Source organism: Crocodylus siamensis, chromosome 3 (assembly GCF_052110815.1).
Source record: "Crocodylus siamensis isolate JL-2025a chromosome 3, ASM5211081v1, whole genome shotgun sequence".
NCBI classification, from domain to species: Eukaryota; Metazoa; Chordata; order Crocodylia; family Crocodylidae; genus Crocodylus; species Crocodylus siamensis.
The window spans coordinates 202,889,296-202,912,073 of record NC_143397.1 but is presented as its reverse complement, the minus strand read 5'-3'; the positions used below and the strand labels follow the sequence as shown (position 1 = coordinate 202,912,073).

Here is a 22,778-nt window from a genome sequence, read left to right as displayed (position 1 = left end):
GGGGGCATCACCAAGCAGGGCTTATAGCTCTACTTTGTGGGGTTTGCCCCACCGTCCTGAATGCCATATTAAAAGGCCTGTGTAGGTGCTTACCTAAAAATAGACAATCAGTTTAATCCAGAGTTGACTTATCCCAGATTTGACTCTGTCAAAACAGGTGGGAGAGAGTCATTTACGCACCAGGCTTAAAATGGCAATTGACTTGAATTAGTTGAGATTGATCCCTGGCAAAGTGTTAATCAGGAATCAAACTGGCTGGCTGTTTAGTCATAGGTACTTAACGGGAGGCAAGGAGCCGGTCCACGTGTAGGGGCTGTGGTTTGCTACTGGAATCCCAATCAAGCCCGAGGTCCGTATTTCATTAAATAAAAGTGCTCGTGTTCATGTAGATTCAAAGCACGTGTCTGGGGAAGCTACAGACTGAAACATGGTTGAGGGGGAGGAGGTGTTTGCTGTGCCTAGCCAACACACATGCATGTGTGAGCCAACATACATCTCTGTAGATGCATGATGCTCTCAGACACATATGTAAACTGACACACCTAGGCATGCCCGGGTCTCTTTGGACATGCATTGCTCTTACACACTCTTACACATGCTCATGTGTGACCATGCTCATGTGTGAGCCAACGTGCATCTCTCTTTGGACACGTTGCTTTCAAGCACATGTGAGCTGGCATACCTGTGCACAAGCATCTTTGGACACAAGTATCTCACTCATGCGTGCACACATATGTGCATGATCCCATGCATGAGCTGACACATCTCTTTGGACACATGATGATTTCAGGCACACAGGCTCACATGTGAGATGACACATCTGAGCATGTCTCTTTGGACACGATAGTCTCTCTCACTCACACATGTGCACGCACCTACACACACGCTCCCATGTGTGAGCTGACATGTCTCTTTGGACACATGCTCTCAGGCGCACACGTCTTTTTGGACACAATAGTCTCTCTCGGACACACATGCACATGTGCACACATACATGCTCCCATGTGTGAGCTGCCCTCTCTTTGGACACACGTTGCTCTCAGGTGCACACATGCATGTGTGCATTGGCAACCAGAATGCGCACATCTTTTTGGACACAAGTCTCTCTGCCACTCTCTCCCTCTCCGTTCCACCCCATGCGCACACATGTGCACTCCCATGTGTAAGCTGACACATCTCTTTCGACACCCACTCCTCTCAGATACACTCATACTCACCTGTGTGAGCTGACAACCTGAACACATGTCTTTTTGGACACAAAAGTCTCTCCCTCTCTGTCTCTCTAAGGCAGTCACACTTACACGTGCATGTACACACACACGCATGTGCTCATACGTACGAGCTGACATGTCTCTTTGGACACGGTGCTCTCAGGCACACGCATGCTCACACGTGTGAGTTGACAACCAGCGCAGACGTCTTTTTGGACACAGCGGTCTCTCTCTTACACACTCACACGTGTGCGCACACACACGTGCGCTCCCACGCGCGAGCTGACACGCCTGTTTGGACACACCGTGCTCTCAGGCGCGCACATGCTCACGGAAACACGCGTCTCTTCGGACACGCGCGGCCGCCTGTCCAGCCCCGGCCCAGAGCCCGGCGGCCTGGGGCGCCCGCCAGCGGGGCGGGGCGGGGCCGGCGCAGGGGGCGGGGCGAGCAGAGCGCCTCGGCTCGGCTGCGCTGGGCTCGGCGCGGCGGGAGCCGAAGTCGGAGCGGGAGCGGGAGCGGGAGCGCGAGCGCGGGGTCGGGCTGGCGGCGCTGCCCTGGATGACGGGCGGCAGGTTCGACTTCGACGATGGCGGCACGTACTGCGGCGGTTGGGAGGACGGCAAAGCCCACGGCCACGGCATCTGCACGGGGCCCAAGGGGCAGGGCGAGTACGCGGGCGCCTGGGCGCACGGCTTCGAGGCGGTGGGCGGCTACACCTGGCCCAGCGGCAACACCTACCTGGGCCACTGGGCGCAGGGCAAGCGGCACGGGCTGGGCGTGGAGACCAAGGGCCGGTGGACGTACCGCGGCGAGTGGGCGCACGGCTTCAAGGGGCGCTACGGCGTGCGGCAGAGCCTCAGCACGCCCGCTCGCTACGAGGGCACCTGGAGCAACGGGCTGCAGGACGGCTACGGCGTGGAGACCTACGGCGACGGAGGTGAGCGCGGGCCGGGCCCGTCGCCGCCTGCCCTGCGTGCTGCCGGGTTGCGCGCGGGCCCGCCCGCCCGCCGGCGGAGTGAGGTGCTGGCTTGGAAAGAGCCTGCTGCTCCCTCTCCCCGGGGGCGCCGGGCCGGGCCGGGCCGGGCGGGAGGCGCCCCTGTGCTTGCAGCTCCTAGGGCGGGCGCGCAGGGCCGCGGGGTCAAGGGAGCCTCGGCACTACCTAAAATAGCCCTCCCCCGGACTTGGTGGGGACCCCGTGAGCTGGCAGGCAGGCAGAAAAGGCCGCAGTTGCTGACTCCATCCAGACACAGGGTAAGATTTGGACCCACCTTAAACGTATGGGTTAAGACAGTAGAGCAGCCAGGAGCCCCGGGACATGTATCCCACTTCCAGAATGAGCAGGCTGGACCCAGTGCTTCTTCCCTCCTGTTAAGCACAAATCAACCTGCCTGAAGCCTGTAAATAGTTGGGGATAATTATATCCTAGGGCAGACGGCGAGGAAGGCAGGATAACAACTTGTAGACTAGCTCGGTCAGATAGGCATGAGGTTTCACAGGCTACAAGCAGCTTCATCGAAAGCTATGCAATGATTTTCATAGCATCCTAAGTTTCCACATAATTCATCAGTAAGGTGCTGGCCTCCCTCCTGCCTAACTTTAGGCCAGCACAGATAACCACCCGTCATCCCATTTCATTGATCCAAGAGTCTGAAGCCCCCATACTTAAGTGGACGGTTTCTTCTCATCATGCCGTGTGTATCACTTTTAATCATCAGAGACAAATGGATGTGAGCGAAAACATTTATTCTTCAATCTGTTCTTATTAGTTTAATCGCTGTAATTCTGCTGACTGCCAGTGTGAGATTGTTAAAGTCACTGCTTTCACTCTGAACAGACTTACTTTTGATATACCCCTGTGTAGAGGGATTTTAAGTTTTGGGGTTTTTTATGCAGACATATTGCTTAGTTTAATATATTTACTATACCTGCTGTGCAGGCTGAGGTTTGGTGATAATATGTGAATGCTGTGCAAGAAGTGTAATTTGGAAAAGTGTAGCTGAAGAAGAGATCCTTAATTCAGGCCTTGTAATAGATGCTGTAGTCAGTTCCCACATAGATATTGAGGAAAGATAGTGTCACCCCCAAAAGAGACAGCAGAGGAGAAATGCCCTCAAGCTAACGTGGTGTAGCACCATTTTCAGCTGAGGCTTTTTATGTTTTCATCACAACATTTAGCAAGATTTGTTTCATAATAAAACTAAAATATCATTGTTTTATTTTCCTTGTGTTTTATAATTATTTTCTGTTGGACTCTTTTAAAACCCCATGTTACCTATGTGTAAATTTTCTTCTCAACCTGTAAAGGTTGCTAGACTTAGCAGCCAGTCATATTTTGAGAGTTTTAAATTTTATTTCATTCTAAAACGTGATCACAATTTTAGTTTCACTTTCATTGCATTATAGGATTTTTTTTTTTTTTTTTTTATGTTAGATTAGGGGCTGAGTAGAACTCACAAGCCACATTGTTTTTAAAGTAAATGTGACTATACTAGTGGTTATTAGAAAGTTTTTTAAGTAACTAATACGTATTGTCCAGAACCAGCTTCTCTCAGAAACTGCAATAGTACATATAATTGAGAGAGAAATTGTTTTTCTGCATATGACACAATTGGAAATGAGAGAGCTCATCAAAGCAGCTCTATTGAAAATCTACATTTTACTCTCTTAAGATTTTCATTTTTATTAGTGCTAATCTGTTATTGATTTTGTTGACACGGGTCTGTGTGTGGTAAAGCTGAGCCTATGAAGTCTCGGTGGTTTTAATTGGTGACTTGTGAATTAGATGCCTATAACAGGTATCTGCAAAATAAGGGCCTTAGTTTTGTTACTTAGGCAATGACAAAACCAATTTTGAGCCTAATGACTTTTAAACGGAATCGAAATTGAAATTGTTTCCAAAATACTTTTGCTCTAAACATGTTCGTGCATGTGGCTATGGAGAAGGGATTAGAAATAGAAAGCACTAGTAATAGCCTGCTCTCAATTTCTGTACAAACTTTCATTGCCTTTTCTGGGCAAAGTAAAGGTAATATATGTCCTGTTGTTCATAAGGGCTTTTTAAGCTAAAAGTTCACTAAATTTGTGTGGAAAAGGTTATAATTTTAAGTCCTGATCATTCATTCAGCCAGTCAGTCATTTTATGAATTCATTCATTTCATTTTGGGCCACAAGTGTCCCAGTCCTTTAAGGAGAGCTCACTAACTGCAGCTGGAGATCACACCTGCCTGCAGTTCCACTTAATGGATTGCATTAATACCAAGGCCTTAATTTGGAATTTTCACTGTGCATAAATTAGGCAATGATCAATGACTGTAAAAATAATAAAAAATAAGAACTTACTACAAGTAAGTACAAAGAGGAAAAGAACTGGGGGCATAGTCATCCTGCAAAAGTCAATAGGGAATGATTAGACCCTACAGTCCTTCAGAGTGTGAATACTCCATAATTTCCAAATAGCCTCATTTCTAAGCATCTGCTTATGTAACCACTAGTCAGATTCTAGGAGCATGCAACAATCTGTTGAGCTCTCAGAAAATAGGAAAAGTTTGTCTTTTCTAGCCTGAATGACCCTTTTTTTCCCCTGTATTATAGCTACAGTTTCACAAATACCAGAGATTTCAGAATTGTAAAAAATAGAAAAGCCAATAGATTATAATCCTAAAGAAAATAATCAATATGCACGCTTCAGAGTAGTATATTTGACTAAAAAAAAAATCAGCAAAAGGAAAGTTACACTGATGAGCTTTCAGTTTTAAAATAAGGACACCTATGCAAGAGAGCCAAACTCATGTCAAAAGATTGATCTGGAAAGATTTTAACCATATATTTTATCCGTTAGTTATGTCTCCCATTTTTTATGTTAATTATATTGCCCAATCTTAGCTGCTTTTATTGACCTGATGCAGTTTTCAAATAGTGTGGTAATTATAGCAGTACTGTTAGTGCTACTATCAATTGAATTAATTAAAATTATCAATTGTAATTCAAATGAATGGGGAAAAGACGTGTCTATGGTGTTGTGAGCATATGTAGCCCAGGAAACCAAAACCTTTATGTAAGACTTCTTTTGTAGCTATTTTTTCAGTCTTAAAATAAGTTAGCCTTGCTTCTATTATCCCAGTAGGAAAAAATGATACATACTCAAGAATACATTAATTATTCTGATTTTAAAGGAAATAGTTACAGCCTGAGAGAATTTTCTCCTGCACATCATACTTTTTTTGATCTTCTGCCTTCACTTTTAAAGCAAAAATAATTCATGGGCAAAAAATTGCAGTCCATGCTGATGTTTGATAATTATATTTTAAAACTTTTTATTGGAAACACGTTGGGCCTGATGCTGATTTACAGTACCTTAGTGTAAAGGGGCTATAAGTGTGAGTTGCCAGAACAATGTAACAGTGTCTTAGTCTAAATGAGAATCAGATCTATTCTTCTGAAACGCATACAATAGTTATTGTTGGCATAACAAATTAGTCAGTTGATACACAGAGCAGCCAGAATTCTCATTTAGGCATACTCCTATAATATGAGTGTGATGGCAGAGAGAAAACCGGAGACAGAATTTAACTATTTGCACTGTTATAGATGTGAATGCATTTGTTCCAGGAAAAATATTTTTAATAAAGGAAAATATTGACAAGATGACTATACTTTTAAAACTATATAAAGCGTTCTGAATGTCAGTGTAGTGTGCTCATGTTTCTATTTGCTCTACTCCATATGTTGAGTATATTTAAATAACCATGTTTCTAGATTCAGCAGCCTTAAAAAGTAGTGCATCAGCAGGTATCTAGGATACTGAGAGAGACAGAGAGAGAGGACCTAAGTAAGTTGCTTATTGTCGATGTCAGCAGCCATCTGTTTAGAAAGGAAAACCATCCACTTCGTGAAATATTTTAACACTGAATAGAATTACATTGTTAAGTGTATTTAACTTTATAAGAAATACATTATATAGTCTTATCTTAAATCTTACATAAGATTTAATTGTATAAGGTTTAATTCCAAAGCATGTAGCAAATTAAGTTTCAAGTGATGTTGAGTTCCTCAAGTTTTAACAAACATTTACAGAAAACCACTGAGTTTCCAAATATAACTTTCTGAAGAACATATGCCATGCAGCTAAAACTGAGTTAAACCAAAGATATTTTAAAAGTTGCTTATTTAGTCCTTTTTCAGGACTATTCAGCGTTATCATGGTTAATGCTTAAAAAAAACAGTTTTGGAAGGGAGATAAACCTCATGTTTTGGGGTTTAAGGTAATCTTAATAAGGAGTTAGGATGAGACCTTCTTAGAGTGCAGATTCTTTTACATCTGCCTACCATAGGGTTTCTTCCAGCTTCCTGTAAAGCATCTGGCACTGGCTGCTCAGACAGGACAGTGAACTAGGTGGACCATTGGTCTGACCCAATATGGAAGTTCTTTTTTTCTTAAAGATCAAATCGTGTACGTCATAAAATCCTGGTTATTCTTTTCATTAACCCCAAACAATAAGCACTACTGTAGAGAGATGTGACCTATTTATGTCAAATATTTTTAAGTGCTCTCTTATGTTACCTTTAAAAATCACAGAGACTATTAAGACTATGACATAGGCAAGGACACTCCATTACAACTAAAATGGCATCCCTTAGTGCCACTAATTTGTTATCGTCAATGTCCTACCTACATACTATATGGCTGAGAAGTAACTTCAGATTCTTTTCATGCGAGTCAAAAGAGTGAGAGAAACATGAAGGTTCAGCTTTAATTTTGATCTTTCTGCTACATAATTAGTAATGCAATATTTGTATGTATGCGTGCGCGCCCGCGTGCACATACACACACGTTGATATTTTCCTTGTATCATCATTGCTCCAGATTACATATACTGAACACATTCTGTGTTGGACCTGAATTCAGCTTTTTCACAAGTAGATTTATTAATTTCATGGAGCGTTTTACATCTAGGAAGTCCAGAGTATAAGATGATTGTTTAGTGTAGTGAGGGTCTTCCATTTCTCATACTCCCTTTAGGCCTTTAGAATTCTTTACTTTCTTTTTGGTTCCTTTTAGAATTTTTTGTGAAAAAATTCATTGTGCAGTAAGCCTTTGGAAGCAACTTCTTTGGGCAGAACTTATTTAAAATGTAACTTAAAGATAGATTTAGGCTGCCTAAGCTTTAGTCCAGTTTGAAATGCCAAGGGCTGTTTAAGAGAAGAAATAACTTTAAAAACTGCAATAGTAAAATATTTAGTGTACTAGAAATCTTATATTTATCAGTGTGACGCACTGGTGTATATTTTCTATGGAATACATACTGAGTTTACTACTGAAGTTTTGCTACAAGTGTGGTGATACAATACTTAACACACAATGTTCTCTTAATGATATGATAAGGTTCTCTGAATCAAATTGCTGCTTAAACTTTGTTTCCTTTGGTTATTCTTTCAAAAGGTACTTATCAGGGGCAATGGACAGGAGGGATGCGGCATGGATATGGTGTACGGCAAAGTGTACCCTATGGCATGGCAACTGTGATCCGTTCACCCCTCCGAACATCTCTAGCCTCACTTCGCAGTGAGCAGAGCAATGGCACTGTTCTACATGATATTGTTTCAGACAGTCCAGCTGGAACAAGAGGCGGGTTTGTTTTGAATTTTCACAGCGATCCAGAAGCCATGGGTATTAAGAAAAAAGGAGGCTTGTTCAGAAGAGGATCCCTCCTTGGTAGTATAAAACTTAGAAAATCTGAATCTAAATCATCAATATCTAGCAAACGGAGCTCAGTCAGGAGTGATGCTGCTATGAGCAGAATTAGTTCTAGTGATGCCAATTCTACAATTAGTTTTGGAGATGGTGACTGTGATTATTGTCCAATGGAAGACCATGTTGATGCCACTACAACAGAAACGTACATGGGAGAGTGGAAGAATGACAAGCGCTGTGGCTTTGGTATTAGTGAGCGTTCAAATGGCATGAAATATGAAGGTGAATGGCTAAATAATAAGAGGCATGGATATGGATGTACCATTTTTCCAGATGGCACAAAAGAAGAGGGAAAATATAAAAACAATGTTTTGGTCCGTGGAATAAGGAAGCAGCTTATACCAATAAGAAACACAAAAACTAAAGAAAAGGTGGATAGAGCAATAGAGGGAGCACAGCGAGCAGCTGGTATGGCAAGAACCAAAGTGGAAATTGCAACCTCCAGGTATGTAATTGCACAAGGTAGACATTTTGCACCTTCGTTTATAGAAATCAAAAAAGAATTGTGTGAAGTAAATTGTATTGAGTTACTGCCCTTGGCAAGTAATATGCAGGTCTCTGTTTATGTACATTGCTACAGACTTTTATGGAGTTGCATTTGTTAACTTGAGAACTGAATTTGCTTGTATAATGTAAAAGTAGCATGTGCATACTTTGGAAGTAAGTGTTAGGCTTACTCATGTATTCTTTATTTAAAGAACTTTTAATGTGTACAATACATGTGGCTGCATCTTTAAGTCTATCTGGAAATTTACACTAGTTAAGAATGCAATGGCCTGCTTGTTATGGGAAATATTTTCCCATAAAACTTTACACTTGTGCTTGGTGTATGCACTTGTTCACTGTCAGTTTCTAGGTAGAATTTAAGGTATGCAGAACTGCAGAGCTCAAGCCCTTCAGCTCATATAAAGGATTGGAGAGAGAGCAGCATCTCGTTGGCAAGGTGTTCTTTGTAATGTCGCATTAGTTTTGGAATATGCTTTTCCAACTTAGTCTGAACTATATAAAATTTGATGACTCAGGGAGCATATCGCAGTATTCATGTTTTTTTGTTTGAAAGTTGAGGAGAATGAGGACTGGTTAATGGTGGAGAGAAGGCAGATGTTTCAAGTTTTAATTTGCCTAATGGTTGTTGGGGTTTATCTGAAATGGAATGTTTGCATATTAAATCATAATATAGGCACCTGTTGATGGCTTGTATCTTAAGTTTTCAACAATGATGGTTCTTCTTGTCTGTAAATAAATTAAATGAAGCTTCCTAGTAATTTTCTGTGTTAGGGTATTTTCAGAATGTTGTTGTCATGGTCCAGGAATTATGCAAGAGGCAAGGATTTTTGGGTGGTATCTTTTATTGTAGCAACTATAGAATTAGGATAATGTTAGGCAGACTTTTGAATGCAAAGCTTTTATGATGCCTCTGTGCGCAGAATTAATTCTAGTGATGCCAGTTCTACTTTGGAGATGGTGACTGTGATTAGTGCCCTGTGAAAGATCACTCTGATGCCACCACAACAGAAACATACATGGGAGAGCAAAAGAATGATGAGCACAGTGGTGGCATCCTTTGCATTTGAAAACTTGTCTACCTTTATCTCAACTATATAGTTGGTCCAATGAAAGCTATCACCCCCCCCAAAATCTTTGCCATTAATAATTTTCTTGCATTTCAGATTGCTTCTCTCATTCAGGCTGTACTTGGAATTTACTCATGTGGCCAGGAAAAAAAACACATACTGTAGAACAGGGGTGCTCAACTCCCAACCTATGGGCCAGATCCAGCTGATGTTCAATTGTCCCACAGGTCTAGAAATTTGGCGGCAGCGGAGAAGTGGAATTTAACATGCGCATCACCCCCGGCACCAAATTTCCAGGCCCTGTGCAGAGGTATTGTGCCCAAAGACAGACCAGGCCACCCATCTGGTCAACAGGGCCAAAAGATTGGGCACTACTGGTATAGAAAGGAAATGATCTTGTACACCGGATTTCCAATTTTTAGCTTGAATTATATAGTCACTAACTGTTAGGCCACTATATGTTCATTTAATATATGTTTAAAAGTTGCTGAACAACATTTTAAAAGAATAAAAATGAAATACATAGTTGTTGAATAAATGGATAATTTATGTTGAAAAGCAGCTGAGGAGCAAACAAAGAAGTTGACCTTACTGAGCTATAAAAAAACAATCTTGAGGGGTACTATCTATCCTGTTAACCAACGGGGAAATATGCAAGTTGTTCGATTTTTGTGGTTTCCTCCCCCCCACCCCAGCCTCTGCCAAGAAGTCAGGTACCCATTGATCATAGTCTTTTAGCACAGTAAGAACTCAGTTTTAAATATTTTAAACATTTTGTTAAACACAAAATAACAATTCTGAAATAAGAATTGTTAATTTATTCAAAAGAATTAAGTTAATTTGATGGTAGTATGAACCTTAGTGTGTTTTTTTTTTTTTTTAAATTCATAATGTTGTACTGAACTAAATAAACTATTCATAATTGATATACTCCTTCCTAATCAGAGAGAAAACATCAGCAATATGTTACAGAATCATCAAAAATGTGTAGAAGATATCTATGATGTCTTCAAATGATGTAAATCAGTAGAAAAAGAATATTCAGAAACCCCATTCCAAGAAGTTGCAAAGTAATTGTTCCTCATGATACAGTTTTACTGATACTTTGTTAGAATAGGATACTCATTTTTGAACAACTGCTTCTTAAAAAGATGATGCAAGTAAAATAAGTAGAATCCAATAAAGAGGTGGAAGAATTAACTTGTAATATAACATTTAAGAGCTAAATATATATTGCCTGTTTGAGCAATAACTAAAGGTGCATTTTACATCATAGTCTATATATAAATATCTGAAAGATGGAAAGCCTAAGTATTGAGGTGCCATGTGTAACTAAAGTGGTAGGACGTAATTTTATAAGGTGGTAATTGGGGCAGATTTTTATACCTGGAGAGGTTTTGTATATAATTGATAGCTCTTAATCCCCTGCTTCTTGTGATCACCTTCTGTAATCTGTAATTAACTTTCCGGGATTCATTTGTTATAAAGCAAACGGGCAGCAAACAGGGCAAGCAGTTTGCAAGCAGCTTGCTGGGCAAAAGTGGAAAGGGGAAGAGAAGCCAGCCATGAGATCCTGCGCTGGGAAGGTAAGTGATTCAGAGCTGCCTGTGCTTCTGGCTTACTGGGTATTTGTTTGGTGGGTTGTGTGTGTTTAGGGTGTATGCTCTGAGAAGCTGAGAGGGTCACTAGCTGAGTGATTGCTAATTGCTGAGTGATTGCTGCCTATGCAGGCCAGAAGCCCTGACAAGGAGGTGGAGCCAGTCTAGGCCCAGCAGGGTATGAAAAGAGACTCCCCAAATGACCAGGGAGCCAGCGAATAAGGTAGCAAACGGGGCAAGCAGGTCTCCTGTCCCCCTCCTCGCCCCCAGTCCCCTTAGGGGGAGAGCCTTTCACCCTGATGTGAGGAAGCAGGGAAGAGGGACTCCTTGGGGCCTAGTAAGAGTAAACAGGCCAGCTTTCAGGCAAGTTTGCTAGGGACAGTGTGCTTGGAAGAAGGGCAGTAAGAGAGAAGAGGCAGTTTGAGACCTGGGAAAATGGCTGAAGGATATTGCAATGCAAGAGCCATTGCCACTGTCTCTGCTTGCATCTGTGAGGTTTCTGTCCAGGCAGGACCGCTTACCATTGAGACTTCCGGTTTGTTGCTGTGGGGACTGTGGCTCGCAGGTTCCTTCTGGTGACAGCCAGGTGTCTGCAGTGTGAGCGGTACCTTCTGGTGGTGTCTCTCAGGGAACAGGCAAGAGCTACAGGTGGAGGTGATGAGGCTCCAAAGCATCATCCATGATGAGAACTTCATCAGTTTGATGCTGGAGGAGACCTCCAGGACTGTGGAAGAAGAACTGCCAGAGGCAGCGCTAAAGAAGGGAAAGGATGTGAGCTAACAGGAAGGTGGAAGTTGGAAGTTTGTGACCTCTGGCAAGAAGCAGAAATCTTCATTTCCACCTGTAGCAGTTCATCTGGAGAACAGATATGGAGCCCTAGTAATGGAAGGCTAGGGGCATGTTCCATTGGTGGTGGACAGGCCAGACCTCCCCAAGGTGGGAAAGACTGAGATGACGACCACCATCAAGAAGAAGTGAGGAGTGGTGGTGGTTGGAGACTCCCTTCTGCTGGGGACAGAGAGAACCATCTGCTGACCTGACCTGGTGTTTTGGGAAGTCTGCTGCTTGCCCAGAGTCTGCATCCAAGATGTCACAGAGGGATTACCAAGATTTATCTGGCCCTGTAACTACTACTTCATGCTGCTCGTCCATGTGGACACCAATGATATTGCCAGGGGAGGCCCTAAACGAATCAAAATTGACGATAGGGCTCTAGGTGCAAGGATGAGGGGGACAGGGATTCAAGTGGTGTTCTCTTCGACCCTTCTGATCAAGGGAAAGGGCCCAGGCAGGAGCAGGTGCATCCTGGAAGTCAATGGCTGGCTGCACGGGTGGTGTCTCCAGCTGGGCTTTGGCTTCTTTGACTGTGGGATGATGTTGCAAGAAGAAGAGCTGCTAGGAAGAGATGGGATCAACCTGACTAAGACAGCATCTTTGCAGACAGGCTCACTAACCTAGTGAAGAAGGCTTAAATCCTGGTTTGCTGGGAGATGGAGACCAAAGCCCTGAGGTAAGTGGGGAAGTGGGTGACCTGGAGGAAGAGCAAGCAGGATGGGGCAAAAGGGGAGGTGTTCTCATTCTTCCTGAGAGAGGGCGATCTACTGGTTACCTCAGGTGTCTGTACACAAATGCATGGAGCCTGGGAAACAAGCAGGAAGATTTGGAAGTCCTTGCACAGTCACAGAACTATGACATGATTGGAATAACAGAGACTTGGTGGGATAACTCGCATGACTGGAGCACAGTCATGGATGGGTACAAACTGTTCAGGAAGGACAGCCAGGGAAGAAGAGGAGGAAGAGTTGTACTTTTATGTAAAAGAGCTGTATGACTGCTCAGAGCTCCAAAATGAAACTGGAGATAGGCCTGTTGAAAGTTTCTGGGTTAAGGGTGATATCATGGTGGAGATCTGCTATAGACTGTCAGACCAGAAGGAAGTGGTAGATGGGGCTTTCTTCAAACAGCTAGCAGAAGTTTCCTGATCACAGGCCCTAGTTCTCATGGGGGACTTAAATCAACCTGATGTCTGCTGGGAGGGCAATACAGCAGTGCACAGGCAATCAAGGAAATATTTCCAGTGCAAGTGCTGGAGCGGCCAACCAGGAGCCACGCTCATCTTGACCTGCCGCTCACAAACAGGGAAGAACTCGTGGGGAATGTAGTGAATGGCAACTTGGGCAGCAGTGACCACAGGTTGATAGAGTTGAGGATCCTGAGGAAAGGGAGGAAGGAGAGCAGCAGGGTAAGGACCCCGGACTTCAGAAAAGCAGACTTTGACTCACTCAGGGAACTCATGAGCAGGATCTCCTGGGAAGCCAGACTGAGGGGGAGGGGAGTCTAAGAGAGCTGGCTGTACTTCAAGGAAGTTTTCTGAAAGCAGGAACAAACCATCCCAATGTGCAGGAAGACTAGCAAGTATGGCAGAAGACCAGCTTGGCTTAGCAAGGAACTCTTAAGTAAACTAAATCACAAAAAGGAATCTTATAAGAAGTGGAAACTTGGACAAACAGCTAGGGAAAAGTATAAGAATATTGCTCGGGCATACAGGGATGTAGTCAGGAAGGCCAAAGTGTAGTTGGAGTAGCAAGGGATGTGAAGAGTAACAAGAAGAGTTTCTACAAATATGTCAATAACAAGAGGAAGATCAGGGAGATCGTAGGTCCCTTACTGAGGGGGAGGCAGCTTAGTGACAGAGGATGCAGAAAAGGCTGAAGTACTCGATGCCTTTTTCACCTCAGTTTTCACAGGCAAGGTCAGCTTCCAGAGCACTGCACCTGACCGTACAGTTTGGGGAGGACCTGAGCAGCCAACAGAACTGCCATCTGAACTAGAAAAAAACCAAATTGTATATTAAAACTCAAATGTCTACTATAACTTATTTTAATTTTATCCCAAAAATATTTTTGTCATGATTTTTGTTTGTGTAGTGTATGTGTATGTATATATGTATGTGTGTGTATGTGTATATATGTATATGTGTATATATATATATATATATATATATATATATATATATATATATATGAGGTGACTTCATAATAGGTAAAAAATAAAGTCTTAGTCTGGTATTTTGTGTGTGGGGGAGTGTGTGGTTGTGGGTACATGTGTTGGGGGGATTGTGAGGGTGTTGTCCATGCATGGGGGGTTTAGGTTATGTTGCAGGGAGTCTATATGTGGGAGTGTTGTGTGGGATTTTTGGGCCGAGGGAGGGTGTGGTGCCGTGAGGCTCTGCCCCCATGGCACACAGCCCCTGCCACTGGTGGCAGCAGCAGCAGCAGGTGGGGCCCTTGGAGCGCTTATGGTATGTGCAGGTGCTGTCAACCGGAGGTGTGAGGCTCTGGCCAGAGGTGTGCATAGAAGGAAGGAGCACAGCAAAGCTGGCTCACCTCTATCATGCAGGGCTCCCCACAGCACACATACAGTTCCCAGCACTCGCGTACCAGCAGGGGAACTCCTATGTGATGCAGGAGGCAGGGCTCCCCACCACTTCCAGCAGAGTCCCAGCAGCTGCATGTGGTGGGAAAGGCAGCTGGCTCCATTATTTGGGGCTTCCCCGGGGGCACATAAGTGCTGGGAGCTGTATTAGTGCTGCGGGGAGCCCCACGCAATAGAGGCAGGCCAACCTGGCTGTGCTTCTTGCTGTCATGTGCAGTTCTGGCCAGAGTCGTATGCCACCAAGTAGCAGCAACACAAGCGCTCCAAGGGCCTCTGCTTGCTGCTGCTGCTGCTGCTGCTGCCAGTAGCAGGGGCTGTGCGCCATGGGAGGGAGTATGTGGGGGGGTCCCCACAGCCCCCCCACCCGAGCTCCACACCCCTGCCAGCCCTAGCCCAGCTACATGTGCTCCCCTCTGCCCCCCAGGCCCCTGCCACTTCCCTATCTGCTGCCCAGGGTGAGTGTTGCAGCAGGGAGACCAGGAAGAGCTGCTAGATGCTGGGAAAGCCAAGCAGGTCCCTGGCAGCTGCAGCAGTGGCAGCAGCAGCCCTGCCTGGAAGCTGCGTGCTGGCTGGGCTGGGCCCCTCTGTGCAGCAGGGTGGGAGCGAGGTATGTGGATTGGGCGGGGTACAGTTAGTTGGTGCATGCCCACGGGTTGGATGGAATTGCCCGGCAGGCTGAATCTGGCTCATGAGCCATATTTTGCCCACCCCTCGGCTGCACTGTTCTCGGTGATGGCAGATGACAGAACAAGGAGCAATGGTCTCAAGTTGTAGCAAGGGAGGTTTAGGTAATATAGTAGGAAGAATTTTCTCACTAGGAGGGTAGTAAAACACTGGAACAGGTTACACAGAATGGTTTTGGACTTGCCATCCTTGGAGGCTTTTAAGACCCGGATAGACAAAGCCTTGTCTCAGATGATCTAGTTGTGGATGGTCCTGCTTTGAGCAGTGGGTTGGACTAGATGCCCTCCTGAGATCCCTTCCAACCCTAATTTTCTATGATACTATGAGATGAAAGAGGAGTGACATATTGTCTATGAGGTGCAAATCTACCCAGCTTTCAGTCTAACTTCAGACTAACATGGCTAATTATCTCTCTCTGTCCTGCAAGTCATTCATGAATTCGTACAAGGCGAACACAAAAAATTGACCCTTTTCGGTCCTAATTGTTTAGAACAGGGATGGGATAGATAGTAGGTTATGATGGACTCATGACCTTACTACACTGCAGTGGTGGCATGTCCCAGCAGTTATCTCCAAACATGCCTTGCCTAGCCATATTTGTGTGCATATTCGAAGCTCAGAAGTGCACCGGAAATGCTGCATTGGAATTGTACCCAGCAGGTTTGTTAGTGACCTCAGTTTCTGGTGTGCATGAAAGTGGTCCATAAAAACATCCTGGAGCAGGTGGATGGGATGTGTTCAGGAACAACCCGTCCAGAATGCAGTGCTGCTACAGTATAGGCATATCCTACTTAGATGGGGATGTACAATAAATTTGAGAAGTAGGGTATTGATGCATGCATGCCTTTTTATGTGCAGCTCAGAACAAGTCTTGGATTAGCTCTTTTGGAGAAATCTATGAAATTCTTGTCTGCTCCTGGAGTAGAGGCATTCCCAAACCAGAGCTGAAGTGGCTATATATGGTTAGTTCCCCTTTAACCAGGTACTGTATGTCTTGATTCCTAAGGGGAGACATAAAAGAATACCATGACCTTTTAATATATGTGCCAACATAGACACCAAAGACTAGCAGTCTTGGTCTTTCTGTTGAGTGTGTTGGTACTTACATCAGTACAGAAATGTCAGGCACTGAAGCAGTCCTCAGCTGCATACTTCAGTGGTTCAGGGATGTCCTCAAGGTCAACTTTAAAAAAAATGCAACATCAATGTCAACTCATGGGAGACTCACCCAGGACTGCCCCAAATGGAGGAAGAGTCTGCTACAGGGATCTCAGCCTCATCAGCCATCTTCAAACACACAGATGAGGCAGCCATGGAAGACTCTCATTCTCAACTGTGAGGGATTGCCAAAGAAGCAATATACCCATACTAAGTAACAAGCACAGATTGGACTGTGTAATGTAGTGATTGGCAATGTTTTCTGACAGTGGGCCAGAATGACCCAGTTTGAGGTGGGCTGGTGCTAGGAGCTGGCCTTAGTATGCGCAAAGCTCTCCACTGAAGTCCCACAGCCCTGCAGGCTGGATCCAGCCCACATGCCTTAGGTTGCTGACCCTTGATGTAATGGTGTCATATGAGAAGGACTTGAATTCCCCCTTCAACTCTTTCACACTTTCCTTAATACCAAAGGATGAGAATGAGACATCATCCATAGAAAAATGGCTCATAAGCCTGTAGTGCCAAACCTGCCTGGTATATACACATACCAGTGTTAATTAGCAAGTCTTTCCCAGGATCAACATTTGCCTTTCAAGGATTTTTTTTCACTTTTTGCCTCTGTAGTGGAACAGTCACCAGCACTAATGGCACCCACAACAGATCCATAACCTACAGCACAGTCATTCCAAGGAATATAATTCTCTTCATAGTTTCTGCTTTACTCCTCCTCTCCCCTTGGGATGCCCTACCCTGTTAAGCCGGATGTGTACCATAAAATGTGCTCTAGTGCACAAGCAGCAGTAGATAAGCCAGCTAGAGGTTAGCCAAGACCCTCATCATTTCCCAGCCAGCCTTACTTACCATAGTGAGGCCCAGCTTTCCACAGATCCAGAAGTGGAACATCACTGAATATGTCAAAAAGATGACAGGGAATGGCATAAAAATGTGTAAGAGTTCAGGTGACTGGAATTATCAGACTGGTGTATATGGCATTCTTCTTTTTGTAGTAGTGCAGAGAATCAAAGACAGAATGACTATCAGCAGTATACTACGTGAAAATGGGGACAATCAAACTGGAAATTTTGCTGCCTACATGGCATAAACTGTATAGTTCTGCACCTATGATGACTTAGTACTTTACCAAAATTATGAACAGGCCCTTCAGGCACCCATCATTGAATTGATATTCCATCAGTAGGGTCTATTGATGAAATACATTGCCTGGTGCCTTCTTTTTCCAGTAGTTTAGGGCTTCACTTTGACTTTTCCTGATTTAAAATTAGTGTTTCAAAGTGTTTTAGTGTTTTAAAGAGTGTTTCCTAAAGCCAGATGAGTGTAGGTCAGCCTCATCTGTATAGCTTGATACTAGACGAGGCATTTCTGTGACCAATATCCATACAACTACCCAGATTTGTTGCTGCAGGACCAGGTACTCCATTCAGACTTGAAGTTGCTGCATCTCATGGCTTGAACGTTGACTGGCTGAGGACCAACCAATTGGTCCTTGCAAGTTCAAGATATGCTGGCACACAGCAGAAAATTATCTATAGTAGACCATATTTTTTCAACTGCAGAAGATCTGGGTGGCTCAGCACAGCCATGTCCAGATCCTTGATCCTGAAGAATTTTTACTGCTTGGAAGTTAAAATATTCTGAACTTTTGTTTAGCTCACTCAATCAGAGTCTGCTTAGATCCACCAGTACAGTTGCACTTGATGTTGTTTATTCAATGACATCCATATTTTGTGGTCAAAGGACCGCATCCAGCTTGGAAACAATGTCATCCTCCAAAGCTTGAGGGAGTTCTTCTTTGAGGGTTCCATCAGTTACATTCCTCTCAAAACAGTCTGAATGAGCCTTGGTACCAAAATCTGCAAGGCTGCTCCTTGGAGCTACTCGCTCAAGTTTGTAAAGCTTTATACTTTGGCTGCTAGGTGCTACACCTGGAAAACATCTCCCCATTCTGTGTTCAGCCAGTGAAGATGATACTCCTCATTCCCACCGTTCTGAGAAAGTACTTCTTGCCAGTGACGAACACTATTTCCACATTGACTCATACTTGAAAAAGAAGTAGTTCCATGGTACCTTTTTGCCATCTGAGATGTTGTAGTTGATGCAGATCCTGTAACCTGTCCTTCATCCCTGTTTTTGGAGACCTTAGCCAGCTATGGGCTTTGAATTGTGAGGAAAATTCAGGAGGGTTGCAGATGCAATCGTTTGTGACCTGGGAAAGAAGTGTGAGGAGGCACAGATTAGATGCATGGTCCTGAAAGGTGCCTCCTACATGACAGCCTGGAATATGTGTACCAGGAGTGGGGTCTCTGCTGACTACAATATCTGGACAAACCAGTTAAGACAGTAAGCAACCATACTTTAAGGGCACATATCATATGCCAGAAAAATGTGGTGCTTTAAGAAAAAGGAAAGTCTTAGTTGGCTTGACATATCTACCCATTCTAAGCTGATGCCAATTCACATTATTTTTGTTGTTAATAATAATAATATTCAGCATTATCCTGCCTCAGTTTTGTTCTTCAGAAGAAGAATTAAGTATTCCAAACTCTTTATTACAACTTTGCTTTAAATTACTTTTATTCATTCCAGTAACTGATTCCATGAGTCAATACTCTTTTGTGTTAAATGCTAGTAATACATCAGTAACTACCTTCTTTTTCCAAGCTCTTCAGCTTCCAGTATATTGTTGTGTTTTGATCCCATTTAACATTTTGAATCATTCTCTTGTTTTTTCAAGTGAGAGTTATCATGAGTTGCTGAACCTTTCATCACCACTGATTTGTTGGGGGGGTTTTTTTATGATTGATATCAGCTTTGATTTAAAAAAATACTTTAACTCAGCATCCAGTTGTAGGCTTAGTGAAGGATATACTAAGTGAAATTTTACAGTCTGTGTTATGCAAGAGGATTATCATAAAGGTCCCTTCTGGCATTAAATTGCGTGCAGTAGACTCTCCAAAGCATTAGTACTATTTGTATGGGACAACAGATGCGTTCTACACTATTTGGAGAAGGGTGCAGTCTAATGTGTGTTTATCCAGTAAAATGGAAATTCTACCTATTGCTGTAGGTTGCTCTTGTATTAGTACTAGTGTTATCTTCTTTAACAGTAGCTATATTCTGGCTTAAGAGTTTTTCAAGGAGTTTTCTATAGCAGCCCTAAAATTAATATCTTGATTGGGTAGAATGGCCATTCTACTTTGTATAGACTGCCCCAGTTCATTTCTTTTTCAGATTCTAATTACAGTAATATCTACAGCCTTGAAATCTTATTATTTTCAACCCTTTATCAAAGTAATTATGCTTTTACCAAAATTGTAAAACTGATACTAGCATATCATAGTCACAATCCCTTTTAACCTTATGAAAGCTATATTTGTAGCTTTCTTATCTTCCTCTTATACTGTTCATCTTGTGCTGTCTATTCTCAGACCCTTTATAGGCATTAATTTCTAATATGTGCTCTTTTTCTTTTATTGTGCAGGAGGATCTGGCAATGAAATCTTAAGTTTAGTTGAGCATGACCTCTTTCCTGGATTCATGCTGGCTTTCCTGACCCAAGCTGTGCTTTTCCAATTTATTTGTTTTAGATTCTATTAAAATAATTATAAGCATAGCAATTAATCTAAAGATAAACAAATGGAGTTACAAAATTATCTCCATATTTGGAAAGCTACTCATCAATTAAGTATTGTAGACCTATCCTTGCTATAATGATTTTCAGAGAAAGAAACCATAGATGCACTACAGAGCCAAAGAGAAAATATGCTTTAGTGGTGAGCAATAATTTAATAATGATCTTTTTTAACAACTTATAGTATAATTTGGGAATCTTGCCATTTAAAAAAGCTAAAAATATCACAGAATACATTAGAAAACAACAGGGCATATATTTAAGTCCTAAAAGCTGAGAAATCGCAGCACCGTAAAACTTAAAAATAGAAGTAGATTTTTCTTGGTAGGGAATATTCAAGATGCATGGAAAATTCATCATTCATCCATAGCCCTTCAGAAAGTTAAACAAGGAATGAATCTAGCTTATAATCTATATTTCCCTGGAATTGTTGGTCTCTGGAAGGAAAAAACTGTCACCTACCAGTCTTTAAGACTCTTGACTGCAGGAATTTCTTCCACCCATCTGTTCAATGATCATACAAACTGTAAGTCCAATCCTATAAGATGCTGATTGTCTCCTGTGAGATACTGAGGACTCTCAACATTCATTGAAGTAGGAATAGTCAATAAATATAAGAGTCTTTTAATTGTAGGCATTTAAAATTTTTATTTTAATTGTTATTTTGATATTTTTACAAAGGGTTTATACAACTCTCATCTAATAGTGGAATATTTCTAAATGTAAGGGCTTCAATTTAGTTAAACTCTGTCTTGTTGGATTTAGGGGAAAATTGATGGAGGAGATGGGCAAGATTTTATTGGGGCTTTTTATTTTGTTCATTGTGGAGATGCATATTAAATCTATTTTAAGTAGTAACTCTGAGTTTACTATGGTTTATAAAACAAATTTATAAAAAGCTACCATTTAGTTTTAAGCATAATAAAAAACATTTATTAATACTTAAAAATTGACTTTTTGAAAGTTTCTTAGTAAGCAACTACTCTAGTTATAGGAAGAACTAGTAACTATAGACTGTTAGAAACATAATTAAAAATATTTATCCCATACAGAGCAGCTTTCATATTCAGAAATCTTTATAATCTTTCCCACTTGCACCTGTGATACTGACTCTGTAGCTCAGTGAGGAGGGCTCTTCCATGGGCAGGGATGCATTGATTTCTGGTCCCTGCTTTCAGAACTATTTATTAGGGCTGTGTGCAGCTTCAGTCGCTGATTTGATTCGGAGGAGATTCAGTGCAGTTCGGCAGCCAGATCTCTGAATCTGAATTGAATCATGAGACCCATTAATTTCTCTGAGTTGAATTGGAAGCCTCCGAATCGATTTGGAGAGATTTGATGATTTGGCCATATGTTTCAGCTTTATGTTTTTTTCCTGCATACCTCAAGGTACCAGGCAGAGCTTGTGAATGCTGAGATGGTGGGGCAAATGGAACATCCCACAGGAATACAGGGGGTCCCTTGCGTGCTTAGCAATGGACCTGAAAGTGGACCAGAGCTACTTCTGGTTTACTTCTAGGTCCACTGCTGAGTGTGCAGGGGACCCCCTAGTTCAGCAACTGGTGCCTCCTGGGTCTGGGGGGGCACCTGGGGTCTTCCCACGGCCAATCATTGAGCACATTGGAAGAGGACCGAATCGAATTGGGACAGTGATCTGAATCGGCGTATTGAACCACTGTCCCCCGAACTGGGCCGAATCTGAGTCAAATACTGCCCGCTTTGCACACCCCTACTGTTTATGCATTTTACATATGTTAAAAAACAGCAGCAGGTTCCAGACTTCTTGCCATCCCAAAAGAGTCACATAAACACTGGCTATGGAAGAGGGGGAAACAGTGTCCCTACTAGACTAGTCAACCCATATCCTGGCTGTTAGTACAGTCTCCTGGGAAGTGAGAGTTAGAGAGAACCCCCTCAGAGTGTGAAAGGCCTAAAACCAGGTCTCCCACTTTGTAACATTTGGGGCAAAAAGTTGAACACCACTAACACCTCACTTGTGTTTTTTACACAATTGCATGTGTGCTTACAGTATCAAACAGTCCCTAGACCTGCTGTTTGGCTGCTTAAGAAACTGGGGACTTGGGTGGAATTTAGGTACCTTCCAGAACTAATTTGGATCACAACAGAATTTGGGCAGTAGTTAAATTAATGGATGCTTAGTCTGGGTTGCTTCTGAGATGTACATAGGAGTCCAAGTCTAGGTATACCAGGATCTTTCTCAGAAGAAAATGGAAGTGCCTAAGGAATCTAGGGTTATGCGGCTGCTCTAAGTTACCTGGGTTTGATTTGCCTGTACATGTGTAGGGAGGATGCTCCGACATGCTGTAATTACTCCAATGTATGACTGAGTGTGCTAATTAGCACCCTTCTACCAGCCTTCGCATCTCATGTATCAGTTTTCATGTTCAAGCATTAGTTACAGTGTCCCTTCTGCCATTTTGAAGTGTGAGGACACTGGTCCACAAGACATTCCAGGCTTGCACAGCTGCTCTGATTAAAGCACCCCCCCACCACAGACCATGTGTAAAAATGCCCCTTTGTGACTTGGGTGTCTAAATTTAGGTTGCAGTCGGATCTGGTTCTAAGTGATATTCAGAGGCCACAAAGAAACTTCGTATCATAAACTTGGACATGGCCTCCTAGAGCTGAGCCTCTTTTTTTTAACCCAAAATGATGATTCTCTTTCCACCATTGCTGATTAATCATAAGAAATGCTA

The 22,778-nt window shown here is 42.9% G+C and overlaps 1 protein-coding gene across 1 annotated transcript in view; it reads left to right on the top strand.

The window, feature by feature from the left end:
• The first annotated feature begins 1,693 nt into the window (after positions 1–1,693).
• The window catches only part of JPH1 (junctophilin 1), a 124,492-nt gene continuing 103,407 nt past the window's right edge, over positions 1,694–22,778 (top strand). The window contains exons 1-2 of the mRNA XM_090040192.1: positions 1,694–2,149; positions 7,652–8,408. Of these exons, the coding sequence (XP_089896318.1) occupies positions 1,771–2,149; positions 7,652–8,408 (1,136 nt within the window). The 5' untranslated portion in view covers positions 1,694–1,770. The remainder of the gene's footprint in view (positions 2,150–7,651; positions 8,409–22,778) is intronic.